The 24,756-nt window shown below is 41.9% G+C and overlaps 1 protein-coding gene across 1 annotated transcript in view; it reads left to right on the top strand.

The window, feature by feature from the left end:
- Positions 1–10,001: 10,001 nt before the first annotated feature.
- PRKAG2 (protein kinase AMP-activated non-catalytic subunit gamma 2) overlaps positions 10,002–24,756 on the top strand; it is a 170,761-nt gene continuing 156,006 nt past the window's right edge. The window contains 3 exon segments of the mRNA XM_075728275.1: positions 10,002–10,082; positions 10,187–10,243; positions 23,252–23,323. Of these exon segments, the coding sequence (XP_075584390.1) occupies positions 10,002–10,082; positions 10,187–10,243; positions 23,252–23,323 (210 nt within the window).

The raw sequence follows: 24,756 nt of genomic DNA, 5'->3' as shown, positions 1-24,756 counted from the left end.
AGGAAAAAGATCCCATATACAGAAAAGCAGTGAGAACAACTGTTAATGATTTTTCATTTTTCATGATAGATACAAATTCATTCAAAGAAGAAGTGTGGTCATGCTGCCTTGTTCTAAACTGATACTCCTGCATTTAGCAAAAGTGGCTGCATAGCCTGGTGTGGAAAAGTGATTTTTGCTGATAAATCAGTGGAAGCAAATCAGACCTGCCAGACCAAAGCACAGTTTTTCCCATGGTCATGCAGGGAGTCAGCTTGGAGATTGGGACTGGGACCTGCGTCCACCACCAGCTGCCTGCTGTGTTTGGAAAATCTGTATAGACTCATAAATACTAGAAAAGGAAGGAAAAGACATTTTATCAAACACATAAGAATGTGCTTTAAATTACAGAAAGTTGCCCAAGAAACAAGATTTCAGTCTCCAACCTTCAAAACAGATGATCCTGCTGTTTATGGGACTTGTTCCTGTTCAGAAGCTAATCTAGTGCTGACAGCTGGGGGGAAGCGGTTGGGCACTTGCAGGGTGATTTCTGTAAGCTCGGCAAGCTTTTAGACATATGTTATTCAACACAGCACTGTAACGTAGTGATTAAAACAGACACGATATAACAAAGTGGTATTTTGAGGTTTAGAAGTGCTCTTGCCAGGAGTTTTTCAAGTTGCGATTGGAGAAGGTGCTAGATAATACCACCTAGGCTCCCCTCCCCATGAAAGGTTGGACCAGACGATCTTTCGAGGTCCCTTCCAACTTGGGCTATTCTATGACTTGAGGAATGTTGGATCACATTGGTCTGTCTTTTAAAATGATAGGATGTAATTTAGTATTCTGATTGCAGCCTTCAGTATTTTTGCAGCATAATTATAAGTTGTTTTTGTTGTTGTTTTTGTTAGAAGTGATGATAGATACGAAAGTGGGACATCTATGCTAACTTCTGGTTTTCTTCAGGGCTGGTTCTTCAGCTGTACTGCTTGATTTCACTGAAGCGAGGTGCAGCTGGAAATTAATCTCGGGGGTCTACAACCTAACAATGTCAATGAAAATGTTCTTGGTGGGATTTTAATACTGGCATACCTTGTAATCACAAATGCTATCCTGGGAGAGTTAAAATAAGTGCCAAGAATCTTCAGTCAAGTAGGTTGACTGGATTATGTCTGTAGATAATGAGAAGTAGCTGTTGAGTACTGAACTGAAAATGGTGAAGCCTGAAAGGCAGAAGACCTTGTGAGCAGAAAATGAAAAGGCCAGATGACTTGGTAATGTTAGCAGATTATTTGCCAGTTCACATAAACTGGTAGAGATGTCCCAAATTTGGTGCAGTAAACAATAAATGACAGGTAAATAATGAACAAGAATTTGAAAGGGCATTTCAAACGGGAAAGTCTCAACTAGACAGCCAGGCTATGAAACCAGCGGATCAGAAATGCTGCTGGTACCCTGCCAGCCTCTGTGCCCCTGCTAATTTGAAAGGTTTTAACGTTGTGTTTTCTTCTTCCTCACACATAGGCTCAGCTCCCAAAAAAGACACTGACAGTACAATTATTAATATCATGGTGTGTCCCTTCTGTAGGTAGGAGGATGGGGTTTGAACTGGGAGAGGAATTTAGTAACGTTTATTGAATTGAGCCCTGCCAGGGCAATAATGACGCATTGAGCCAGTTTGCTGAATGTGTCAGGTTTGGGGCTTTGGAAGAGGACTTCAATGTGAGGAATCAAACAAGTAATGCTTTGTTTGCGGGTTGTAGCTGTCGCTACTATTTTATTTGTGGGTTTAGGCCAATGTTGTATCAAATGTACAAAGTTTAAAAAAAAAAATCAGTTTTCTTTCAGTTTTATGAAAATGCTCAAAGTATGTTAAAAAAAGTAAAATTGAACTCTTCTTAAACAAACCTAGCCAAGATTTGATTGAGAAGAGAGACCCATCAGCCTTCAGGGCTTGCCAGAGTTTATCCAAGCAGTGGCTGGGAATAGAACATGGACACCCTGCCAGCCTCAACCACAAAGCCATCTTTCATCACTTAAAATATAGATGTAACAGGGACTATGGACCATGGGAGGTGGGAAGACCTAAAAATATTCACATGCAACACTAGCTTTTATATATGTATTTGTATCTATATAGATATATGTGTGTATGTATATTTTCAGATAGGTATATATATTCACACACACCACTACTCCTATTGATCAGGATCAGGGTATGAGTAAGATGAATCCGGTGACAGTTTACACCCTTTTCTTTGTAGGTTGTAAAGGTCACAGCCTTTAAAAGACTCCCCCTTTCAAATTATTTCATGAACCTTTAAGTGAAAAAAACCTTTTTTTTTTTTACATATGCCTTAGTGATTGCTTTGTGTGCAATGCTGTCTTACCTTTAAAAAAAAACAAACCCCAAACAAAAAAACCAAAACAAAACCCACAAAAAACCAAATCAAAACAAAACCAGAATACTAAAGAAATGGACATAAGCTTTTCTTCTGCAATGATCATTTGTACTTGTATTTGATTTTTTTTAAATTTTGTTGGTTGTTTATTTGTTGGGTTCTTTAAAATCAAGTTATGTTCACTTTTCTTTAGGCAAATTTTGTTTCTAGGATGTATTTAAAGTGCTGTTGCCTGTGGTCAGAGACTTCGAGAGCACATTTTTCTTTCCAATATGAGTATATTATTTAAAATAATTATTGACATGGTAAAATTAGGAAGCAAAACCTCAACTCTGTGTGTGCTCTTATTTGTTGGGGTTTTTTGTTTTATTTTTTGTAAATAAGTCCCTGAGGTCGAAATCAAACATTTAATCTGAAAACAACTGCACTGTCACCAGGTGCATCCTATATCCAAAATTGCTATTTGCAAGCTTCTGCCTGTTAAATAAACACTGAACTTTTATCATAAATGGCAGCTATTTCAGAGCTCATTACCACGTGGCTTCCACTGTGCTAGCAGATGCCAGCACATAAACCAGCAGGGCTTTGCCTCCAAGTATCTTGCATCCTTTTGGGGAGGGAACGTGGCTCTGATGAGAGGTCCCTGAGCTCCAGCACCAGCGGAGGGGAGCGGGGTGCGCCCACCGGCAGCCCCTTCCCACACGGCTGCCCTGCCGACAGCCCCAGCCCACGCTGGAGCATCCTTCCCTGAGAGCTGGGCAACCCGCAGGTCTTGTGGCAGGAGGTGAAACAGCCTGGCTCTCGGGCAAAAAGGTCCGTCTGTATTCCAAAAACCCCTGCGATCATCTGTAGTTACAGTCTAAAACTCTGACTGCTCTTTCCGATAGGAACTAGCGTAATATTGTGGATGTAACTATTCCTAAAGCAGTCAAACGTCCATGTTGTTCGTACTCATTACATTCATCCCCCAACCGCTGCATGTCTCTAAATGAAAATGAGTGAATAAACTGGTTTACTTTATTTTCATTAAGCTGACAAATACATTTACTGCATTCTTTATGGTGAATTTGTGACTCTGTGTCAGCTTTCTGCATAGCAATATATTTATTTAAAGGTATTTATTTGCTGACCTACTTTAAAAGCTGTGGAGTGCTGTTACCTCCATTTTTTTTTTTTTTTTTTCAGCAGCTGGTTGATACCAGCAGAGATCTTTGTACTTCAGCTTCTAAACATTTGATGACATTTTAACTGCTCATTACTGTATGTAGGCAACCACTCTATCCTTTTCTAGGTGGGCTCTTGCTTCAATTCAGAGTTAATGGTTACTATTTATTGCATACTTTAAACCTGCGTGCAGCAAAGTTGCTACGTGCACAGCGCCTTAGAAAACCCAGAATCCTCAACACGAAGAACATACCGTCCCTAGCCAGGCTATGTAAAGGTGTGAGTACGTGGGTAATTTACCGCTGCCCTGGAGTCACAGGGACAACTTAGATGAAATAGGGCTCAGTCATGCTGGACGTTGAGTTAAGATGGGTGACAAATAGTCATGAGGTTCAAAGAAAATAAAACATGCTGTGCAGCGTGCAAGAGCATCTTAATTCATGGATAGTTGTGCTGTGATGTTATTGTAGCAGGATGTTTTCATTTGGGTAAATAATTAGTGCTCTCCAGAGAGCTGCAGATGTGCTGTAGCATTATATGTACTCAGCCACAAACTCTAAGCCAGGCTTAAAATATTATAGACAGCTCAGGTGTGGCTGGTTTTATGTGGAGCTAATTACCAGCACCTTTTTCTCCTTGCTACCTCATTGTTCCACCCCATTTCCCCGGCATTTTTGGCACTGGCTCCCCCATCCCCGTTGCTGCCGCAGCCCCCAAGAGCAGCGCACGTTGCCGAGGGCGGGAGCACGAAGCAGCCCGAGGGCAGAGGGATCAAGGAGGCAGCAGCAGAGCTGGGGCGTCTCCGTTCATCCATGCTCCCATTGCTGTGTCCTCACAGAAGGGCTGGTCCTCGGAGGTCTCACTCTGGGACCAGTGAAGCTGGAAAGTGATATCGCAGAGTACATGTTTTCATAGATTCCGGTAGAGTCTTGGGTATGCACACAGATATACAAGGATTTTATGCTGAAGCCTGTGGTTGGAGCACTTGCTCTTAACCTACCAGTTCCTACTCCCATGCAGTTTTCTCCCATTTCTAGATGCTGCAGTATCATCCTCCTTCTGTTGTCTTGTGGGACTATTTCTGTCCCACAAGGGTGTTTCCCAGCCAAGCACTTAAGGGGTACGCTAGAAGGAGGGTAAGACCTGTCTTCTGTCTTTCAAGACTTCTAAAATTCAGTGCCTTTGTTAGAGAAGTAAAGCACTGGGGTCTCTGAGCTGGCCCACAGGGTGTAATTCAGGTCATACCGAGTCACTGATTACTACCCTTCAGTTTTGCACACTTCTGATTCAAACCCTCCCAGAGCATCTCTGATACCAGTGCCACAGCCCCTCTGAATGCCTCGGGCAAGGCTGAATGAGGGACCACCCAATCTCTGACATGAATTTTGCTCTCTGATTTATTCTTCCTTGGAGATCAGGACATCTCTGAGGGACTTCACCCCCATCGTAGAGGATTACAGTCCAAAATGTCAGCCCTTCGCTCCATGTGTTATGGGATCTTGTGTGCCAGCCCATCCCTCATAATTCTTCCCTGTTGCTCAGAGACCTCCAGTGACTGCAGAAGCAGCAGAGCTCTGTGCTGGCACTTCTCCAGGAGTGCCTCCAGCCTCCTCCTCCCACCCTGATACAAGAAAGAGGCTGCGTCCGTCTGTCTGTGTAGCTGTAGACGGGGGGACAAGGTGGGAAGGGCAGCGGGAAGGGTCAGTGCGGAGCAGGGCACAAGGCTGCTATTGTGCAGCCTCCAATACTGTCATTGTATGAACGCATAATCATTTCAATATAATTTGCATTTGTATATATGTAAATAGAGAGAAAAAAATCCCTCTGCTTTAGTCCTACTGAAGGACTAGACGCATTAATTCAAGCATGCAGCTGTCCTGGTTTGGGTACCCGAGCTGGCCGTGGTGTCTCTGGCGCAGTGTGATCCACCTTCATTGCAGACGTGCAGGGTGCTCCCTGCCCCGGGAGAGATGGGCTCTTCCTGGGGTTTGGCGTTTCTCGTACGGATGCGCTCCTTCTGGCTTGTCAGCAGTGAGTCAGGAATCCCAGCTACTGTGTTCATTGCGTGGTAGATCATGCTGAAAAATCGCAAAGAAAAAAATGTGACTGAGATGAATAAAGGAATAAACTGTGGATTTTGGTCTTCACGGGTTGTTTCTCTCTGCGCCTCTCTTTTTCCATTTTGTTCTATCTCCGCCACCCTGATTTCCAGTTTTGCCTGATTTGAGGGGGATGGACTCCATAGTTCATCCCTACCTCTTATTCTTGGGGCTTAATGTTTTTTTTTTTTCTGGTACTCCCTTTTCCAGCCCTTGCAGATCACAGTTGTCCTTTGCCAAACATCAACTCTTGAGAGGCTACTTTGGGTGTCCTACTAAGAGCTGGTGGTGTTTGTGGTGCAGTTCAGGAGTTTTCTCTCCCTGTTTTATCTTTCCCTTGGGCTCTGCTGGTCTTCCAACCACTGCTGTAGCTTCTCCTGCCCTTCAAAGAGTTGCTTCTCTCACCTAAGCATCTCTCAAGTGCGTTGGCCTCTTGGCTGTAGGCTGCTGTGATGCATATCTGTATTGCGTGTTGCTTTTGGTTGCTGCTCCCTGCGCTCAGTAGGAGTGGGGATAGGGCAACCATGAATATGATGCCTGTGTTCCTTGTAAAAATATGAAAAATCTTTCTTAGTTGCCTTGCCCGGCCACGCAGAGCTCTGGCTCACCGTGTGCTTCGGTAATTGCTATATGCTGCCATGTTTCTAAGTGGTATCTTCACAGACAGTAGCTCCATTGATTTCATGACACTGCTTGCTTAGTAAGAACAAGGAAACTATAATGGGAACAGGCCCCGTGAAGTCGTCTAATTTACGTAGTACTTACAAAACCACCAGATCTTTGTGGAAAATTATAGAATATAAATAACACCAACCAATAGCCAGGCATTTTCAGTCTCCTCTGGGAAATTGTGGAAGGTTGCTGTACTGCCAGTTTGAAATTTATGATATTTTAGGCTTGTACTTGGACCAAAAAGATGAAATAGAGTTGGTGTTTTGGAACAGCTCAGGGGAATTGTGCAGGAATTGTGTGCAACCAAATCTGAAGCTGACTGAGCGTCTGGCTCTGAATTTTTGCAAACCAGAATTGTTAAACTCTTCAAATGGAAAAACAAGTTACAGCTGGTACAACAGTGACTCTCTTTCAGTTGGGCAAGTAATTTTGTAGCTTCACACTGGTGAAAAGGTGATAGTCATGAATCTGCTTTCATCATAGTTTGGTCTTTGGACCAAAAGTGAGTGTTTGAGTCACTGTCAAAGGCACAAGTGGGTTTTGGTGATTTTTCTCCCCCAGTGTTACTGCCTCGTGAAGTGTGAAAATCGTACGGTCAGTCCAAATATGTGAGTGATCTAGAAGTGCTCCAAAATGAAATCTTTTTTTTAAATACATGTATTCATAAAATAAATAATGACTGCTGAGCTTGAAATCCAAAGACCTAAGGATTTGAAAAAAAAAGAAAAAGAAATATGAAAAACCTATTTGCATAGAAAGTTGACTATATAAAGCATTTTCTGGAGGCTTATAAATTGTCCTTAATATATAAGGAAACCACTATAATTTTGGATCCTTTTCATACAGACTCCTAGAACTTGTCAGTAAGGTACGGTTGAAAATGTAATTTAATAACTTTATTTGAGAGATTTCACGTGTGCACCATTTTGTGCAAGATGTTGTACACTAACTCACTGCTGCTTTTTGTCACCAAGGCTGCTGCGTTTCAGTCCTGAGCCTCAGTATCTCTGATCAGAGCACGTGCACTTGAAAACCCACTTTGGAACAAGGTATTTATTCAAAAATCAGTTTGTTTTTTTCTTGGATCTTCACTAGTCACATAGCCAGCCACATCTAAGTACAGGTATTTGATCTAGGAATATTTCAGTAATAAGAGGGGTTTTAATTAATTAATTAATAAAGAATACATAAATGTTTACATAAATGTGATTTTGACACCTCAGGCCTGTAGATTCAAGAATAGCTTGGGCTTCTTTGGCAGGACACATCAACATAAATGCTAGTAGTCATTAAATAATGGTAAGGAATGATAACAATAACCCCCACACACCTATTTTTCATCCCATAAGGGTGAAAGAAAATTGCAAAATATTCAATGTTTTTCATGGATGTCAAAAACTGGACAGAATCCAAAAACTAGTTCAGCAAATATTTATGAAATGGTATCTAAACCATTAACTGTTCTGCTTATCTGAGATGTAGTTGTGCAATCTGTTTCGCCTGCTTTGTACTCCTAAAGGTGGGGGAGGCAAAAGCATGTTTTCGAGGTAGAATTTGTGCCAAATCAGACTTTGAGACCAGAACCAATTTAAAGATTAATTTTAAAAGACCACCTTAATAGGTCTGGGTGGTTCTTGAAATTGGCTACATTGAACTGAGCCCTGTGAGTGATTTGAAAGGGATGATTTAGGGATATGGAACATTTTCCTGGCTGTTAGTACCCCTTTTATTTGATCTCATCTCTAATCAGAATAATGCTTTTAAGTTACCTATACGTGGAAGCACTTGAGCTGAACCTTGCTTTGCAGCCTGGCTTGTAAGAGGACCTCTTTTATTTCAAGATGAATCCAATCTTCCCTTTTGCCCTCTCTAGGTCAGCTGCAGATGCCTGCCTTTCTCCTACAGCTAAAGTAGGAGAGATACAAATGTGTTTTGTTTGCTGGAGCAAGACTGGTTTCTCTGGTACCCCTGAAACAGAATTTAAGCGGAGGCTCGTTTATTTTCCTAAACTATTTGTATATTCTGCATGCATAAAGTATTAATTTAGCTGGGGAAAAACCTTCTAAATGTTAAATATTTGTTCATTTCTGTGTTAAAAAGGGCTGTCACTGAGCTTGTCTTAAAATGGTTCAAGGAATAGCTGCCATTTGTGAGTGAACAGTGTGGACCACTTTGGGCTTTTTTGCTCTGAAGGGACTTGTTTTATCAGGTGGAAGAGCACTTAGCACCGTGGGGGAAGGAAGGGCAGTGGCCATTTCCTAGGACTTGCTCTGCCTGGCACATGGGGGGCATCAGCTGGACCTTACCTCTGTTGCTGCTGAAGAAAATGTGCTGCCTGGCTTCAGTGAGACTTATTTGATTTAGACGGCATTATGGGCAGTGGTGGTTGCACCCAGTTGCAAAGGGTGCAGGGTCCTGCAATGAATAGGATAGCTAGACTGAGAGGGATGTGTAAGCCACGCCTACCACACTGTAATTTAGTGACCGGTAGACATTAATTAAAGCAAACCCTCCATGTTAAAGAGTATTTCAGTACCTCATCACAAATGTCATTTCAAAATGGCCAAGAAAGGATTGGCAGTGCTTCATGGCTCAGGATCTGGCCACCTGTTTCTCCAGAGAGGTGTCAGTTCATTGTACGAGTATTTTGATGCCTTTTGTTAAAATATTGGAAGCTGTGGAGATGATCTTTCTGCCTTCATGTTAGCTTTGTTCTACCAGAGGTGACCTCATGTGTGGCAGCTTGCGATAGTGCCTTGGCCAAGGATATGGCCCCATGGCCTGGGGTGTGATTTCTTTGCCGGTAAAGGACGCTGCAAGATTGTTTGGTGGAATAATCAAAGCTGAACGTACTTATAAAGAGGGATTGCTCAAATAATTCTTGATGAAGAAGAACACTCAGATCCCCACCATCCCTTAGCTCCTACTGGGAGAGTTTGTATTGCTCTGCTAGTGTTTGCTCGCATGATACCCTTTCAAAATCTCTGCTATTATCTTTATTTTTAACGGTCATGTTATACTTTGCGCTTGGACACTGTGTTTTCCCAGTGAGGTCTTTATAATAAATTACAAAGTCAATAATGTCTTCCTGTGCTCTTGCTGCAGATGGGAAAACTTAAGCCCGGAGACTCTCGTACAGCTACAAAGTGGACTTGTGGTTAAGTGGGGAATAGGGCTGCTATGGTGCAGCGGATACTCCAGCAGCTGAAAATGCATCTGCTGCTCTGTGCTGCCTTCCCCCAAGTATTTGATACTGATGCAGATGCAGCCTCAGTTATCTGAAACTTCTGCTATTGAAAACAGGATCTTTTTTTTCTTCTTCTGATCACATTAAAAACATCTGCGGTTATTTGAACTCTCCAACTTCCCTGGTGTACCCGCAACATTTAGCTAATGCACCCAATACGGTGCTTAATTACCTGCTTGTACCGTCCGCGCACGTCGCTGGCCCCCGTCAGAGTTAATGTGGCAGGTTGCTGCAGTCATGTAATCGAATCCTGCGATGCCTAAAGCATTTTTGGCAGGGAGCCTGCAGCGAGGGAGAAAACCATCGCCTGCCTTCTCCTGCGTTACCTACCGCTCCTGCCATCCTCTCGCAGTGCCGCGATGGGAAGGAGGAACACACCCAGCCCTGGTCCCCATCTGTTGCAGCATCGGCTTCAGTAGCAGAGCCTGAGATGTTCAAATGCGCTTGCCTTTAGGGAAAAGCTTTGAATGCAGTTCTTCAATGGACGTTTCCAGCCAGACTGCAGGATTTTTCAGAGCTGTAAGTCAGAACGGGGCTTGATTGTCTGTGGGTTTCTTTGGATGTGATTTTTTTTTTTTAATTTATTTATCTTAGGAGGCGGAATAGGTTTTGCATTCATTTAGGTGGAAGCCTGAGTGCACTGCAGGACTCTGCCAGGAGGCAGGCATTCTTCAGGCTGTGTAAGAAATGCACGGTTCTCGGGTATTTTGGTTTTTTTCATCGTGTTTTGTCTCTTTTGTATGCATGGCTGGCACAGGGCTGTTGTCCTGGTTTTAGAGCATTTAATTACAATAGATAGTCCAAGGCTGAACAAAATGTTCTTTTATCTAGTTAAAGAATGTAGCTTGGGTGGTTGTTTTTTTTTTTTTTTTGCCTTGCATAACTTTTCCTTAGTGTTTTGGAAAGAGAGATTATCTTTTGGGGGGTGTTTATTTAATTTCAGCCTAAAATGATCTGGTCTCTGCATCCTGCAACGCCTGGTTTCTCATACTGCTCTTCTCAGAGCAGCGCAAACTGCTGGGCAACTAATTGCCATGGCTTGTCATTGCAAAGCCCAAATCACAGGTTTTCGGGAACTCTTCTTTTGCTTATTGATTTTAATTTGATATTTGATGAGATTTGTCAGGATAAAGAGACGTATTACATGCAAGAGGAATGCATGAAGCCTTTTTCCCTTTCTGCTAACAGACTTAATGCTGAGCACAGGCAATTTGCGCTGCAATTAATGGACCTGTGAGATAATGAATGTCCAATAACGACGAGGCTGACTCTTTCCTGGGATCAGACCTGAAGCCTGAAAGGTTAAAAGGTGCTTCGTTAGTGGGGTGATGGGAAGCGTTTGCTGAATAGCAACTGAAATTTATTCTAGTACAAGATGCAGGGTATTTTGCCAGCATCTTGTGTGTTTTGCTTGTGGTCACTGTGTTTTAGCTGCTGTTACAGGCCACAGGAGATTAGGGCATCTGCCTTTAGGGAAGAGATTTCACCCTCGGCTCTATCCCCCGTAAGGGCTGAAGACTCATGAGTCTAGGAGAGGCTGGAAAGCAGAGGCTGCACTGACTTTGAGCAGCCCTGGGAGGTGAGAGAAACCTGAAGTTGCCAAAATGAGGTGTCTGGGGGGCAGGAGCATCTGTTGGAAGAGGGAATGACGGGCAGGAGGATGAAGCGGATCCTGCTGACATGGGGCCAACCCTTGACCCAAAGGGAGGCAGTGGGAAACCCAGCAAAAGAAGACTGTTGCACTTCAATTTAGTCCATTTTTGGTATTGGGAGTGGGATAAAAATACATTTATTTTGAAAAATGTCACAGTTTGAAATAAACACAAAAAACCACCCCCCTCCCCCCCCCAAAACCAACCCCATCAATCTGTACTAGGATGTCTGACACATCAAGAAGAAATTAGGAGAATTTAAAAGCAATATTGTTGCAAACGTTTAAAGGCAAACCACAGAGTTGGTGGAAATCACCTGTAGCCAGAGTTTGCTTCAGGCAGCAAACAGCCACTGGTTTTCCATCAAGAAGAGAAAATCCCTGTGTCATTTCAGCATGTTTGGCCACCCAAGTCGGTCCAGTGATGAGCTGATTTGGAGCCAAGAAGTATTTAATCATCTTAAATTTAAAAGAAGTGGCAGTTAAAAAACTGAGAGCTTGTTATCATGTCTGTATACACACAGTGTATGATTATATACATTTAGCATATATATTCTCCTATAGAGAGTGTGTTTTATACATCTGTAAAAAAAAAATGATGCCCTGTGAGATGAGCTCTAGCACGTCTACATCTGGGAGGACATAGTCACCAGTGACAGACTGTTTCTCACTGTAGGTGCTAATGCTTTTGCTTTTAGAAGTGATATATATTTTGATAAACTTATCTTCTCACTCTGATGTAAGGTACACTTTTCTAATAGGTATTTAATGACTTCTAGTGCCTGATTGCAGTTCTAAGTCCAATTTCCATTCCTAACAGAGCTCAAAATAAATGTGAATAAAACTTGGATTTAAATGTATACTAATAGTCGTACAGCTATTTAATACATGTAGGTAAAAATTAACATTCTTGATGGAAAAAAAAACTAATATATTTTTAGGGCCATATTACTTGCATTAACTTAATTTTTGCTTGTGAGGAAAAATCAATGTTTTTCTAAGAAAACAAAAACAGGAAGCAAAGCAACAATTAAAAATGTTATTCTGAATCAAGATTTCCTGCTTGTGGATTTAGTTCACCTTGAGAAAAAAAAATTGGTTTGGTTGTCTTTTGCTTAGTTTTGTTTCCTGCTTGGGTGCTTGTTTGTTTTGTGGGAGGTTTTTGGTGAGGCTCCTTGGCGGGGCAGGTGTCTGTATGGGGGTGAACCCCAGGCAGAGGCTCTCCCTGCGCCTTGATTTGGTAATTCCAGTGTGAGCTTTATTTTTTCATGACAAATGGGTTTGGACTGTCTGCCACATGGCTTGGAGCAACAGCCGGTTATAAAATGGCCTCTCCCGCGCCAGGCTCATACTCTGCCCATCTGTCACTGTGTCCAGGGTGTCCTGCTAACTTGGAAATGTTTCCCACACTCTCCAAGCAGGATCAAATGCTTCTTGACACATTTTGATGCACAAACTGCCAGCCAAATCAAATGCAGATTTGCCTGTTTTGGCTTACCAGTGTCTGCTGGGTTTCAAAACCATTGCATAGGGCAGAAATGACTTTTGGCAACATGTACATGTAGATACCGAGCTTAAGTTTTCAATTGGATTTACTCTTTGCTTCTCTTTTCTCTGCAGCATGTTCATGCTTAAATGGGCACGTGAAGAATGAGGTGGTTAAAATCAGAAGACTCTTACTAAAGGAGCCAGAAGTGAATATGGCTCCTTTGTAAGTTTTTTTTCCGTGCACTGGAACTAAACTAGGAACAATTTCTGGCGAAAAAGTAGTAGATACCAATGAAAGCCATAGCCCTTGAAAGAAGCCTGGAGTTTATTTGGGAAATATCTGCCTTTAAATTTTAGCGTTCCATGTACAGTAATTAGAAAAAAACTCAGTGTGTGTTATTTCTGTCCTTCCCTTTCCATATGAGGATTATTTCCAAACTGGACCCACTGCGAAAACTTATTTTCAGTGATGGCTATTTCAAGTGAGAGTGAGTAATCCCTTTGTTATGTTCTTCCATTTGTCTCATTGTTCACAAGATTTTCCAGATGGGTAAATATTTTATCCATCTTTCTTCCAGAGATGGTCTTTGGTGTCTTCTAACACCTTTTTCTGACCAGAGCTGTGATGCTTTTTGAAGCGCATCCCTTGAGAGAGCCTTAACAAGTGGCCAGGGCTTGGTGTGAGGAGGCATGGAAGTGCGAGATATGCTATCCCTTGGACTTTTTCCTTAGATCATGCCAATTCTCTTAACAAATGTGCTTTTCTCAGAGGTCGTATAGCTGGCCTGTTTTCTTAAAATTTAAATTCTAGTTGTTTCAATTGGACACAGTAGCTCCTTTTTTTTAACTCCAGTGGGCACTTACCCCGTCAAAGAGTTAACCATGTTTTCTACACAGCAGCCAAAGCCATGTAAAGAAAATGTACATTTTAGTAACACTTACAAATACCAACAAAGATTAGGACCTCATAGTGCTACCCTTTGTATGGATGCTTATAGTGTGTCTAGACTGCAAGCAAAGACGTGATTGAAGCTGGGCTTAAATTAGCCCGGCTGAGTCCTGACAGCCGTACAACGGTGGGAGCGAGGATCTCGAAGTGAGCTACATTGCCGGAGTATTTACTCAGCCTCCTGTGGGGATTTTGCAGCCTACGCTAACCCGTGTGTTGTCATGGCTACACTTTTATCGGTGCTGTGCAGAGCTGGGTGAAAGCAAGCTGGTGTAAACCACGCTTGCGATTGCCGTGTAGACATGCCTGTAATAAGATGCAATCCCTTGTCTGGACAGCTTGCTTTCTAATAGAGGTGGGGAAAAAAAAAGAAAATAAGTTATTGTATTCCCCCTTTATAGGCAGTAAAGAGGGAGAGGTAAGAGGCAGGGTTCGTTTATCCTATGTTGGATCATAGAAAGTTTAAGCAAGTTGTTTAGCCTCTCCTTGTACCAGGGGAATGGGAGTGCATTGCCCATTGGAGATGCTGGCTTTTCCTGGCTCTCTAGGCTGGACAAAAAGTGTGGGGTGGATGACTACTGTTTTGGATGGATGGCTGAAGTTAGGTGACAGATAATCTGGTCCTTGATGCCTTCCCAGAGGTAAACCAGAACACCAGAGCAGGCAATGAAAGTCTCATGACTTAAGTCCATCTGGGAAGCTATTCCGGACTGGATCTGCAGTAAAGCAGTTTGGATTCCCACAGGATGAAAAGCGTAATGTAATTTATTAGTATTGCATGGTACCTCTAACTAGAAAAAATAATAATGGTACCAAATCTCAGCATCTCTCCGCTCAAAGGCAGGGGTGGGACCTGAAGGACATAAAAGCTGGATTTAGGGCAGAGTACTGTACTATGAATGTGATAATGTTTTCTAGTTTATCTCTGAGAATTTGAGCTTTCTTCTGTCCTTGAGGGCTTTTTATGTTGCCAGCTTCAGCAAAATGCACCTTTAAATAAGGAGTTCAGAAGGTGAAGAATGAAGACATCCATTCTTTTGGGAAAAGAAAAAAAAAGTTGAGCCTATGAAACAAAGCATATTGTATGTATTAGTCTCTCTTTACATGTGGTGCTAAAACTGTAAGAAAAGCTATAGCAAAGTGACTAAACTTCGTAGACATGAAATTGTTCTCTGCAGCTGCAGAGTGGTGTAGGAAAATGCGGCAGGAAAGCATCAAGAGGGGAATCTTCCCTCATCGTGGGCTCCATGTGTTGTCCCCTTTGACCTCCCATTCAGTTCTTCAGTGCACCAAGCACAGAGCCATCCTGTTCTTCCTTTCTTTGCCAAATTTTCTCTTTGCTTCTATATTTTTTTTCCTTTCCTTTTTAGTTGAGGGACTACTTGATCAGAGCAGGTCCTTCGCTTGCCTGGCTTTCCAGCTGTAAGCTTTCTTCTAATTGTTAAGATTCTTCACGGTTATTAACTGAAAAGAATGTAAAGAGGAGGCAACAGGCAGCTGTCTTCCTAAATGCAGTGAACTGGAAAAAATAGTTGCCATTGAAGTATTTATGGCAGAGATTTTCTGCCTGGTGTGAATGTCACCTTTTTTAGTCATATATATGCAAGGGAGAGCCCTGCAAGTCCTTCTCAGATAAGGCCATCAGTTGGAGGTTTTCAGTTGTGATTTTCTTTTGTTTTACTCTTCCTTAAGGAAATGGTTTTCAAAGAGATTTGGCCTATAGGGATGGGGAAAAACATAACAAATGTGAAACACGGTGACTTTTAAAGTAGCTGAAGTGTAGAGATGATTTAGAAAGACTCATGATGATGTTGCTTTGAACCCCCTTCAGCTTGCCCCCATGCTGCAGCGTCTCAAGTGTTTTCATTATAGTATGGCAAAATCATCCTTTGTTTCCTGCAGTTCTGCTATTTCACTGTGGCTGAAGTTATGTTTTATAGCAAATATGTGCTTTTCTCTGCACATACATTGGGATCCTGTGTCTCGTTTATGTAAGACAACCATGTAAGTATTGAAAAGCAATTCTCTTGGCACTGAGTATGTGCCATCTGAAGGGTAACATTTCCAACCTCCTGCAGTCCTTCTCTGTAGTCGTGTCTCTTTGTTGTTTCTTAATTCTGTCATCACTCATCTGACCACATTTTCCAGGTCTGAGGTATGTTATCTTCTGCTTTCACCTTGTATCTCTCAACTTTGGGTGCTTCTTGGAGGAAATGCCTCACCAGAGAAAGGTTGTCTTCGGCCGAGCACCCAAGAATAGCACTTAATAATGAGTTTGTGTGTGGATTGTGGTGTCACAGGGAATACTGAGAATTTTGGTTTCCTCCCTGACTTGCTTTCTCTGCTGTTCTCTCACTTTCTCTCTCTCTCTTTTTTTTTAAATGACATTTTGGTATTTACACGTTTGCTAGGTTGTCCATCTGCTGTTGTAATGAACATGCTGCCAGTCACCACGCTGTGTGGTTCGTGGTGTGAAGGAGCTGACAAACCAGGCTGTCGTGTGCATGGGGATCATATTCAGGCTTTGCCAGAGAGTCCCTGATGATGGTCTGGGATTTACAGATGAAGTGGAGAGCAGTACTCTTCATCACAGCATTTGTGTACAGCCCTGAGTTCTCTGGACATTATAAACATTACAGGGCTCCAGGCAGAACTGTTTGCATCCCACCCCAGGCTATCTGTGCTCAGCTCATCTGCAAAGGCTGAATCACCAAGAAGATACGGTGGTGTTTCCTGGCACAAGAACACGAGGCTTGAAAGAAAATTTCACTTTTTCCGTGAACAGTGTAGGAATGTGTTCTAGTGATTTAAGTCTGATATTGAGAACAAAGCAAAAAACAATCCACAGTCTCTTGGCAGTTTTTGTTGATGAACCTTGTCTACAGCCTCAGAAGAAAAAAGGTGAATTTGCTGTAGACTGCTGGAGATTAGTACTTGTCAGGATCAGTCGAGAGGTTTACAAATGAAGAAGGATGTGCTGGAGGCTGACAGTATCCCATGATCAAGCTAACTCAGGAAGAACAGCTTGGAAGACAGTTGTTTTCAGGGAAATATCAAGGACTTACTGCTTTCATGGCTCTCTTTATCCCCTTTCCCTAGAAATTCTCAGTTTTAGCAGCTCTTTCAGACCAAGTGGTGGCAATCCAAGCCAGGCAACCCATGGGTGAGAAGAGGGGAGAACTAGCTTCAGTAGCTCTTCAGTACTTTGCCTGTTTGTTGTTGCAGCTGAAAGAAATGCCTTTAAATTACATGTAGGATGGTTTTCTTATGCAAAGTTTTTGTATGCAATTTTTTGGGTATAGGACATTGGATAATCACCAGATGGATAGTGATTTTCACATACCAAGATCTGGGTTAGATTTCAGCCAGCCATAACTCTCTAACATTGTAGATTATGCCTCTTGGGACTGAATATTTTCTATTTCTTCCAGGCACATCACTTAGGATGATTTACCCTCTGTTATTTCAAATTTGATGCTGTATCCACCTTGACATCGAAGTGCGCACAGCTGGTCCTGCACAGTCACCCGGGTGACTCCTGGACCATGCTGCCTCCAGCATCTTCATGCTGCAGAAAAAATTAAGTCTCTATATCTCATTTCTACCACCTCAAACTCTCCAGACCCACTCAAGTATTCTTTTTTAATATGAATAACCTTAAAAGAAATAGCAAACAAATAAATTGGAATAGCATTGTGAAGTACAAAGCTGGCTTGCACAAATCTAACCAGCTTTGTACATCTGTTACTGCCCACTCCCATTGAGTCATACCGAGACTTAGTCACCAGCATCCTCAGTCTCACAGTACGACTTACATATCTGTCTCCAAAACACATGCTGCAGTCTAGATGGCATGGGGGAGGGAGAAAAGCAAAGCAATGAGCAACCTACTCCTAAAGGAATAAAGCAATGTAGCAAGTCTTTTTATACTATACTATGACTAGTATATCAAAACAACAAAAACAAAAGGACAGAAATTCCTGTATAAGTCCGTTTTGAATCTTTCTTTGTGCACTAATTGAGTGATTTGATATAAAACCCCAAAGGCTTCCAGGTAAGATTGTTCTCAAGAAAAGAAATTTTTCTATTCAGTCAGAGCTACCAAGCTATGCCCTCTATTCCACAGAGTTCAAACTTTGGGTTCCGTTCACAGGCTATTAGCATATGTAGCGTATTTGCTATTCAGAGTTTTGCATAGGCTTGTAATAGGTACAAATCTAAGGTTGATCTAAAAGAAATCTGCTGGTGTGCAGACTGAGCTGAAAGAAATTGTTCACAGCTAATGTTAATAAAAATCCTGACTCTCTTTGTCCTTGGCAGGATAGTTGAAGTGCTCATAGCTCAGTAGTGTTAGCAGAGGAGGAGACCCCGAGAGCCCTGTTAAGGTGTGATGCTGAGGAGTGGAGCTTTTAGCAATTTTTTGCGAAATCAGGGCTCTTGTCAGCACTCAGCTTAATTTCTCTGTATCTTGTTTTCTTTGTTTATTTTATTAAAGGAGCTGTCTCCCTATATTGAAAAGCTGTCTTAGTAAAGTGTCATCTCCTGCTTCAGTTATGTTGTAAAAGGAGACTGTAATGTCTGGCAGGCATTTCACATCCTTAAATTTGGTGCAATCCTAGCACATATATAGAACTTAGTGAAGCAGAAAAATAATGTCTCATAGGTGACACCACCAGCAGTCAGGACTGCGTGATGCTACCTACACTAGGACTCCTAAGTGGCTTATAGCTGAGGAACCCAGCCTTTCAACAGAGACGGGCCATGGGGCTACCATGAAGCCATTCTGACCCAAGTCACCTCTGAAATGTTGCCAAAGAGTTGGCCATGTTCATGGGTCATGGACCCATCACCATGGGCACAGGACTTCACCTGACCATGTTGTTCATGGCCATGTCTTGCATTTGAAGGGACAGTTCCCAAGGATGGCAGCAGGGAGGTGTTTGTGAAATATTCTTTTGATACCCAGCCCTGAAATTTTGGACCGCTGTTGAGCGAGGCCATAAAAAAGGTCCTACTTCCACCCAGAATACCTTGGAAATTGGTCTCTGACCTGTCAATCACAGCATGCCCCAGAGCGCCTTGCTGGCTCCTTGGCTTCAGCCGTTGCAGAGAAGCTTTATCAGCCTGGCTGCCAAAGTAGCCTTGAAACAAAACAATAATAAAAAAAGAATCCTCTTTATTCTGTGTTGTTTACTGGATTTAAGGCTTTATTGGTCTGTTACTTAAGCTTGCAGCCTCCACAACAGAATTGTTGGAAGCCGTCTTCTGACACCAAGGTCTCCAACTGCAGCAGCGTCCAGACCAGCGTGTCTGGGCAAGCTTTTTTGGCAGGAATCCTCCCCAGTGAAACTGGCTGGAAAAGGTGAAAAATGGCTTGGCTAACCAGATCTTGCTCCTGTTGCTATTTGGCTATGCTATGCTAGCCAATATATTTGCTTTCTGTATCCTAAAATGTGTTTTTCCTTCCAATTCTCCAAAACAGCTCTGAGAAAAGGTTCTTTGTTTTCCCAAGATAGCAAAGAACAAATTTTATTCTTCCTTCTTTTCACATAATACCAAGTATTCTGATATAAGGGCTGTCAAAGGAAAAAGAGCTGGAATTAGGAAGGATCACCCTCTAGATGTAGGGGTAAACCCAATCAAGAATCACCTTAGAGTTAGTCTCACCTTTGGAGGAGACATTAGGGTGAAGAATCTGCAACCTTCCAGATATGTTTCCCCCCCGCCTCAGAAGAAATAGGGAAAGAAGTGGTAGAGAAGGTAAGTGTGCTTGCAGACAGAAGTATCCTGACTTACACCCTGCAAAAACTAAAGCAGCAGACAAGCCTGTTAAAAACAATAAAGTCAATTTAGTTGCTTTTTTAGATCTGTTAACCTCCTATGCTGTAAATAAGAAAAGTCCTGGAAAATTACCTGTTGAGTAGGTGTTGTGGGAGATTGCCCTCCCCAGGAGGGAACCTGGCTGGTAGCAGGAGCGCCGAGACGTGGCTCTGCTGTGTCTCAGCCCTGCTGTCCTCCAGAAAAAGCTTCAATGTCCCTGGGGCTGTATTCTTCAGCGACTATAACAGGAGCTGCCATGACAACCTCTTGTAAATAAAAGTGGATTGAAAACAAAATAAATCTGAAGCGGCTTTGTGACTGTAGAGTAAATCTAAACTGTTCAAGAGGCCATTTTTTCTAATTGAGGATGGCCGGAGTGATGTCTGGCTGTCAGGTGGCGCTGAGAGATGTCAAGGATTGACTGAGGAACAGAGGCATGGCAGGAAAGCTAACAAAACTTTGCAAAACAGAATTCCAGGTTAGCAGCACTAGGAGCTGCAATCTCTGGTGGCCTTTGTTCCTTACAGGGATGACCGTAGACTGTGGTCTCTACGGAAGTTGTCTATCCACGGGTATAAGGCAGGACTGATGGATACAGGGAGTGATGCCACTCGTTCTTCAGCCGGGGCTCTGCAGTCTCAAATGAGAAGCCTTGTACCAACATGTCACTGTACGCCTTTGGCAGAAGTTTTAAAAATGTCTCTCCAGAACCATGTGAGTTTCCAGGGCACTTACTCCAAGCACAATAAAGCGGAGCTGGAAAGCGGGAAAGCTCTCTAAGAACGGTTTCAATCCCAGGTTAATGGCAGAGCGAGCCTTCAATGTGTATCAGTTGGCACAAGATCAGAGCAGTCAGATACATGATAAGGGCTAGGGCTGCACCATTGGCCTGTCCAGAATACCGTGGTGTTTTGCAACACTTTTGGAGGAGGTTTTGGTTTTTGTGGGTTTTTTTTTTTTTTTTTTTTTGAAGAGTTACTGTATCATCAGCTGCATTGTCACATGTTGTTTCTGGATGAAGAGGAACACAAGAAATAAATAGATATCTAGTCTGTATTCTGCAGAGATACATGCAAAGAGAAAATAAGCATCTAATATTTCCTTGCTTAACCAACAGGTTGGAATTGAGAGAGCAGAATTTGCAGCCTGGCATTTGATATATGTATTTTTTCCTTCTGTAAATGGGTGCCTTCGCATATAGAATCCCATGAAGAAGTGAAACATGAAAAAATTGTTAGGTAGCAGCTACAATTACAGACTTTATCACAGGACTGAAAGTACAATTATTATCCTGTTTGAAATGTTCTCCATCACTGTATTAACAAAGAAAGGTCTCGTGCTGTCCAGAGAGGTATAGCTCCAGTCATTTCTGCTTACAAGTAGAGATCTCCTCTACTGCATGGAAAGACAGATGAAGTTAGCATACCTCCATGGTATCTGAGAGCTGCAAATTAGAATAGAGTCATCAGCTGGGTTTCATGATACTTCTAGACTTTAGAGTTTAATGTATACATGTTTTTAAGCTTGGAATTGTAACTGGGATCTGAAATTTAGCTCCTAGAAAAATAGTTGTACCTACCTACCCCTCCTGGTTTTGAAGGTTTCTGCTCAAAAAAAGAAGTTATGGTTTCATTCCTAGCTGTTCCAGATTTTCTGAATAGCTTTTTTAACCCTGAGTACTAGATATGTGTCCTCTTAAACCCAGTTTCATCCATCCAGTCTCCAGCCTTCCTAAACAGCAGGTTTTCTCCCTGTGGATTACAACAAGAAGTAATATAGGGACGCTAATATGTGGAGCTCAAAAGAGGTTATTTCCTTGATTCTTTCCATGGAAAATGACTTAGCAGACATCAGACTCCAGCTTCTTCACTACCGAAGATGGGTGGAGGAAAATGTTGGTAAATCCTTTGGCTAAATTAAAGTAAACATGAGGGGATATGTTTTTGTGTAATTTTCCATTAGGCTCTTAAACTTCTTTGCAGAGATTCATGACTTAAGACTTGCAGTAACATATGAAGTAGGAATAATAATAATAATAAACATTTATTGACAATGTTTATAAATGCCATTTATGGCTGAATACTTTTTATACAGAGTAAGTAATTTGGTTCTTAACTAATTGTAAGAATAAGCAAATTAATACAGAAGCTTTTCTTCAAAGTCCTGTGATGCCTGGTTCAGCCTCTGCCAAATCTTGATAACAGTGAAAATTTAAACCAAACAAATTTGCCTCTTCTTTTGGTTTTGAGATGTTTCCCTATGTTTTTATTTGCAAATGAAGGTGATGTGAAACACAGACGTCAAAGCGTGATGATGAGGGTGACATTATACAGTTGGGTTGGTGCTTTGTAGTTTGTGCCTTTGTAGATAGTTCCCATTGAATTTGCATAGATAGAGCCAGGAGCATACTAATTTGTCATGAATACTTTGGTTTGTGGCCTAATGATTTGGGGCCAGCTTGGCCAAGCCTGGCTGCTGCTGCTTTTTTTTTTTTTTTTTTTTTCTTTCTAGCTTGGCATGAATTACTCCCATGTGCTTCAGTTCCAGTAATTCAATATTTTGTTCCTTATTTTTGTTGTTCATTATGTAACCAGAATATTTTCAAACACTTGTAAGGATTATGCCTGAGTTATACACATTTCTGAGCATATTTTGGATTTAGTATGATTACACAATGTGATGTGATTAGACCCGTGGCTGCTCTGAATTCTGAAGGCAAGCAAGCCTTGCAGACTTCCCGGCCGGTGCTAATTTTTAATTAAGCTCTATTTAATCTCGAATTAGGTTTACATGAAACATTTATTTATGTTTTGAACTATTTTAAATGGGATGCAGATGTGGTGGTAGAGAGGCACTGAATCATTACATGGAAAGGGTGATGCCTTGCATCTGGGACGTTCTTCATTGGGGAGGTATTCCTGACATTTAGATCAAGATTTGGGATCCAAGACTCAGTTCTTCAGCACACAGGATTAGGCAACCCCATGCTTTTGGTCACAGAATTAATCATTATCTACTTTTTGATCAAACAGATGCTAAATTTGACACTAATATAATTTCCTTAGGGATGTAGAACGGAGCTCTGAAAACCCCGTGGCTGGAACACGAAGTAGCATGAACAGAACAGACAGCAGGAGGTACAATATAATTGCAGTTTGGTTTTGTTAGTTAAAGATGAGCATGTGTGCTTTTCTTACAGCTTTATTGTCTTTAGTCATGCAGAATTGGGTGCTCCTCTCCAATCTGTGCAAGTGAATTGATTATTTCCTCCCTGAGCACCGTGTCGCAGTTTTCTCCCTCTTTATTATATATGCTACATAATTTTCAGAACATCGACATATTCTCATTCAGGTTTTGTTTATTGCCATAAATACGCTTTAAACTAAGATTATATACCCCACTAAAGGCAAGATAGGCCATTTGCTGAGCAAGTGGCTATATTTAAACTGTAATTTCCTACAAAATTTTCTGTGAGATTTGAGTACCTCCTCTTGAAACTCTTAGCACAAGACTTTTGGCTTTGGCTGTGCCAGGTGCTTTTTCATGGTAATGTAGTGCAAGCGCTAATAAGAGCTCCCTGTTCACTTGTTACTTACATCTGCCTTTGAGTTCACAGCCAAGGAGAATGATCAGAGCCCGTGTTATTGCTTACCAGCAGTCGCTATGGGTAAAGCAGTGGGCACTTTGGAAACAAAACCATGGGCTACAATCATGGGATGCTCTGATGGAAGGAAGAAGACATTAATATAGGACATCAATTTTTCTTCTCTGTCCTGGCAGGATCTCAGCTCATTTGCCATGCCATTCTTGGACGGTGATGTGGAGAGCACAGACAAAAATGCTTCTCGCAAGGTAGGATATTTCCAAAGCTTCACCTTCACTGTAGTGGTTGAGTCCCTTGGTGGTAAAGACAATATAAATCGTCTTAAAAAAGCCTGGGGTTTTAATCTTTCCTGCCATGCCATTAACCTGTTGAGAGTGATGCACTAAGGCAAATATAGTGACTTTTGCAGACCCTACCATGACGGTGCTTATGCAGTATAACCTGTAAACGATGCTGACCTGTGGTGGTATTGCTTTAAATACTGCAGATGTTGTGCGTAACACTGTTGTAATTTAATGAAGTGATAATTGCATAACCGTATTCTCAGGAATATAGTTAGCTAACAAAATTTGTGGTGTTGCTACAGAAATACAGTGCCCAAATAGGTGTCTGTGGCTGCCAGTATATTTTCGTGGAACTGCCTCCTGATGGTTGCTCTCTGGCTACAGAGGTTTTAACTGTTCAGTGTCGTCAATCTATCTGTCCTTGGCACTGGCAAAATGAGCTGCCTTCGTTTGCTGAAGCCATAGCAGTAGAGTCTTCCCATAAACAAGGTGGAAAGGTTCCTCCCTGATGTGGGATGAACTTGAGGTTATCCTTCTGGAAGCATTGCTATGATTTGTTTTTCTCTTGGCCTGCTACTAAATTAAACCGATACATTCACAGAATTTGCTTGCTTTAAAATGATCAGGCGAGCATATTCAATGGATGACATTAGGGATGGTTATACAGTGCCTACACAATCTTCAAAGCATTAAAAATTGTGGGTGGGATCTGTCATCTTCAGGTCCTGGCCTCATCATTTTCACAAAGCGTTGAAGTACAAGCTGGTCTGCTAAATGTAAGCCTCCTTCCAGCAAAGTTACCGGCTTGGTGAAAGGAGATGGATACTCCTCCGAACAGCAGATAACCGCAAAAGCTGATCTATAGCTACACAGCAGACCAGTTTGATTTGTGACAATATTTACAAGGCTGTGGACCTCTGTGAAGATTAAACCTGCTACAAGCCATTTGTCAAAGAGTCTGCAGTTATAGTTCAAGGCAGGTGAAGCAATAAATATCTCCTTAGTGAAGCTAATCTGCATCTAGAAAAATAGGAACTTAGCACTGTTGACAGCACGAGTTTCTACTCCTTTGCACCTCACAGGAAAGGACAGTTGTTTAAAAAAAATCCACAATCCATCAGTGACTGAATATGTTTGTAACATTGGCCTTGTTCTTTTCTGCATTGGACCTTTTAAGACTGACGTAGGAGTCACTGACGCAGAGGAACTCTTGTAGATGCCAAGGAAGCTAAAATATACAGTGTTACCAAAAGGTGCTTGTTTGCTGGGTTTGAATAAAGTGAACAATGTGATGTTTTTGGAAAGGGTTGTCATGCTGGAAGAAGGCAGAGGTTTCTAGCCAAAACTTGATTTTTCCATTTATCACGTCCTTTTCCCAAAGAAAGGTGAGAAAGCTG

Source organism: Pelecanus crispus, chromosome 2, assembly GCF_030463565.1.
Source record: "Pelecanus crispus isolate bPelCri1 chromosome 2, bPelCri1.pri, whole genome shotgun sequence".
Classification (NCBI taxonomy): domain Eukaryota; kingdom Metazoa; phylum Chordata; class Aves; order Pelecaniformes; family Pelecanidae; genus Pelecanus; species Pelecanus crispus.
The sequence above is the reverse complement of the archived record's forward strand: the minus strand, read 5'-3'. Positions and strand labels throughout refer to the sequence as shown.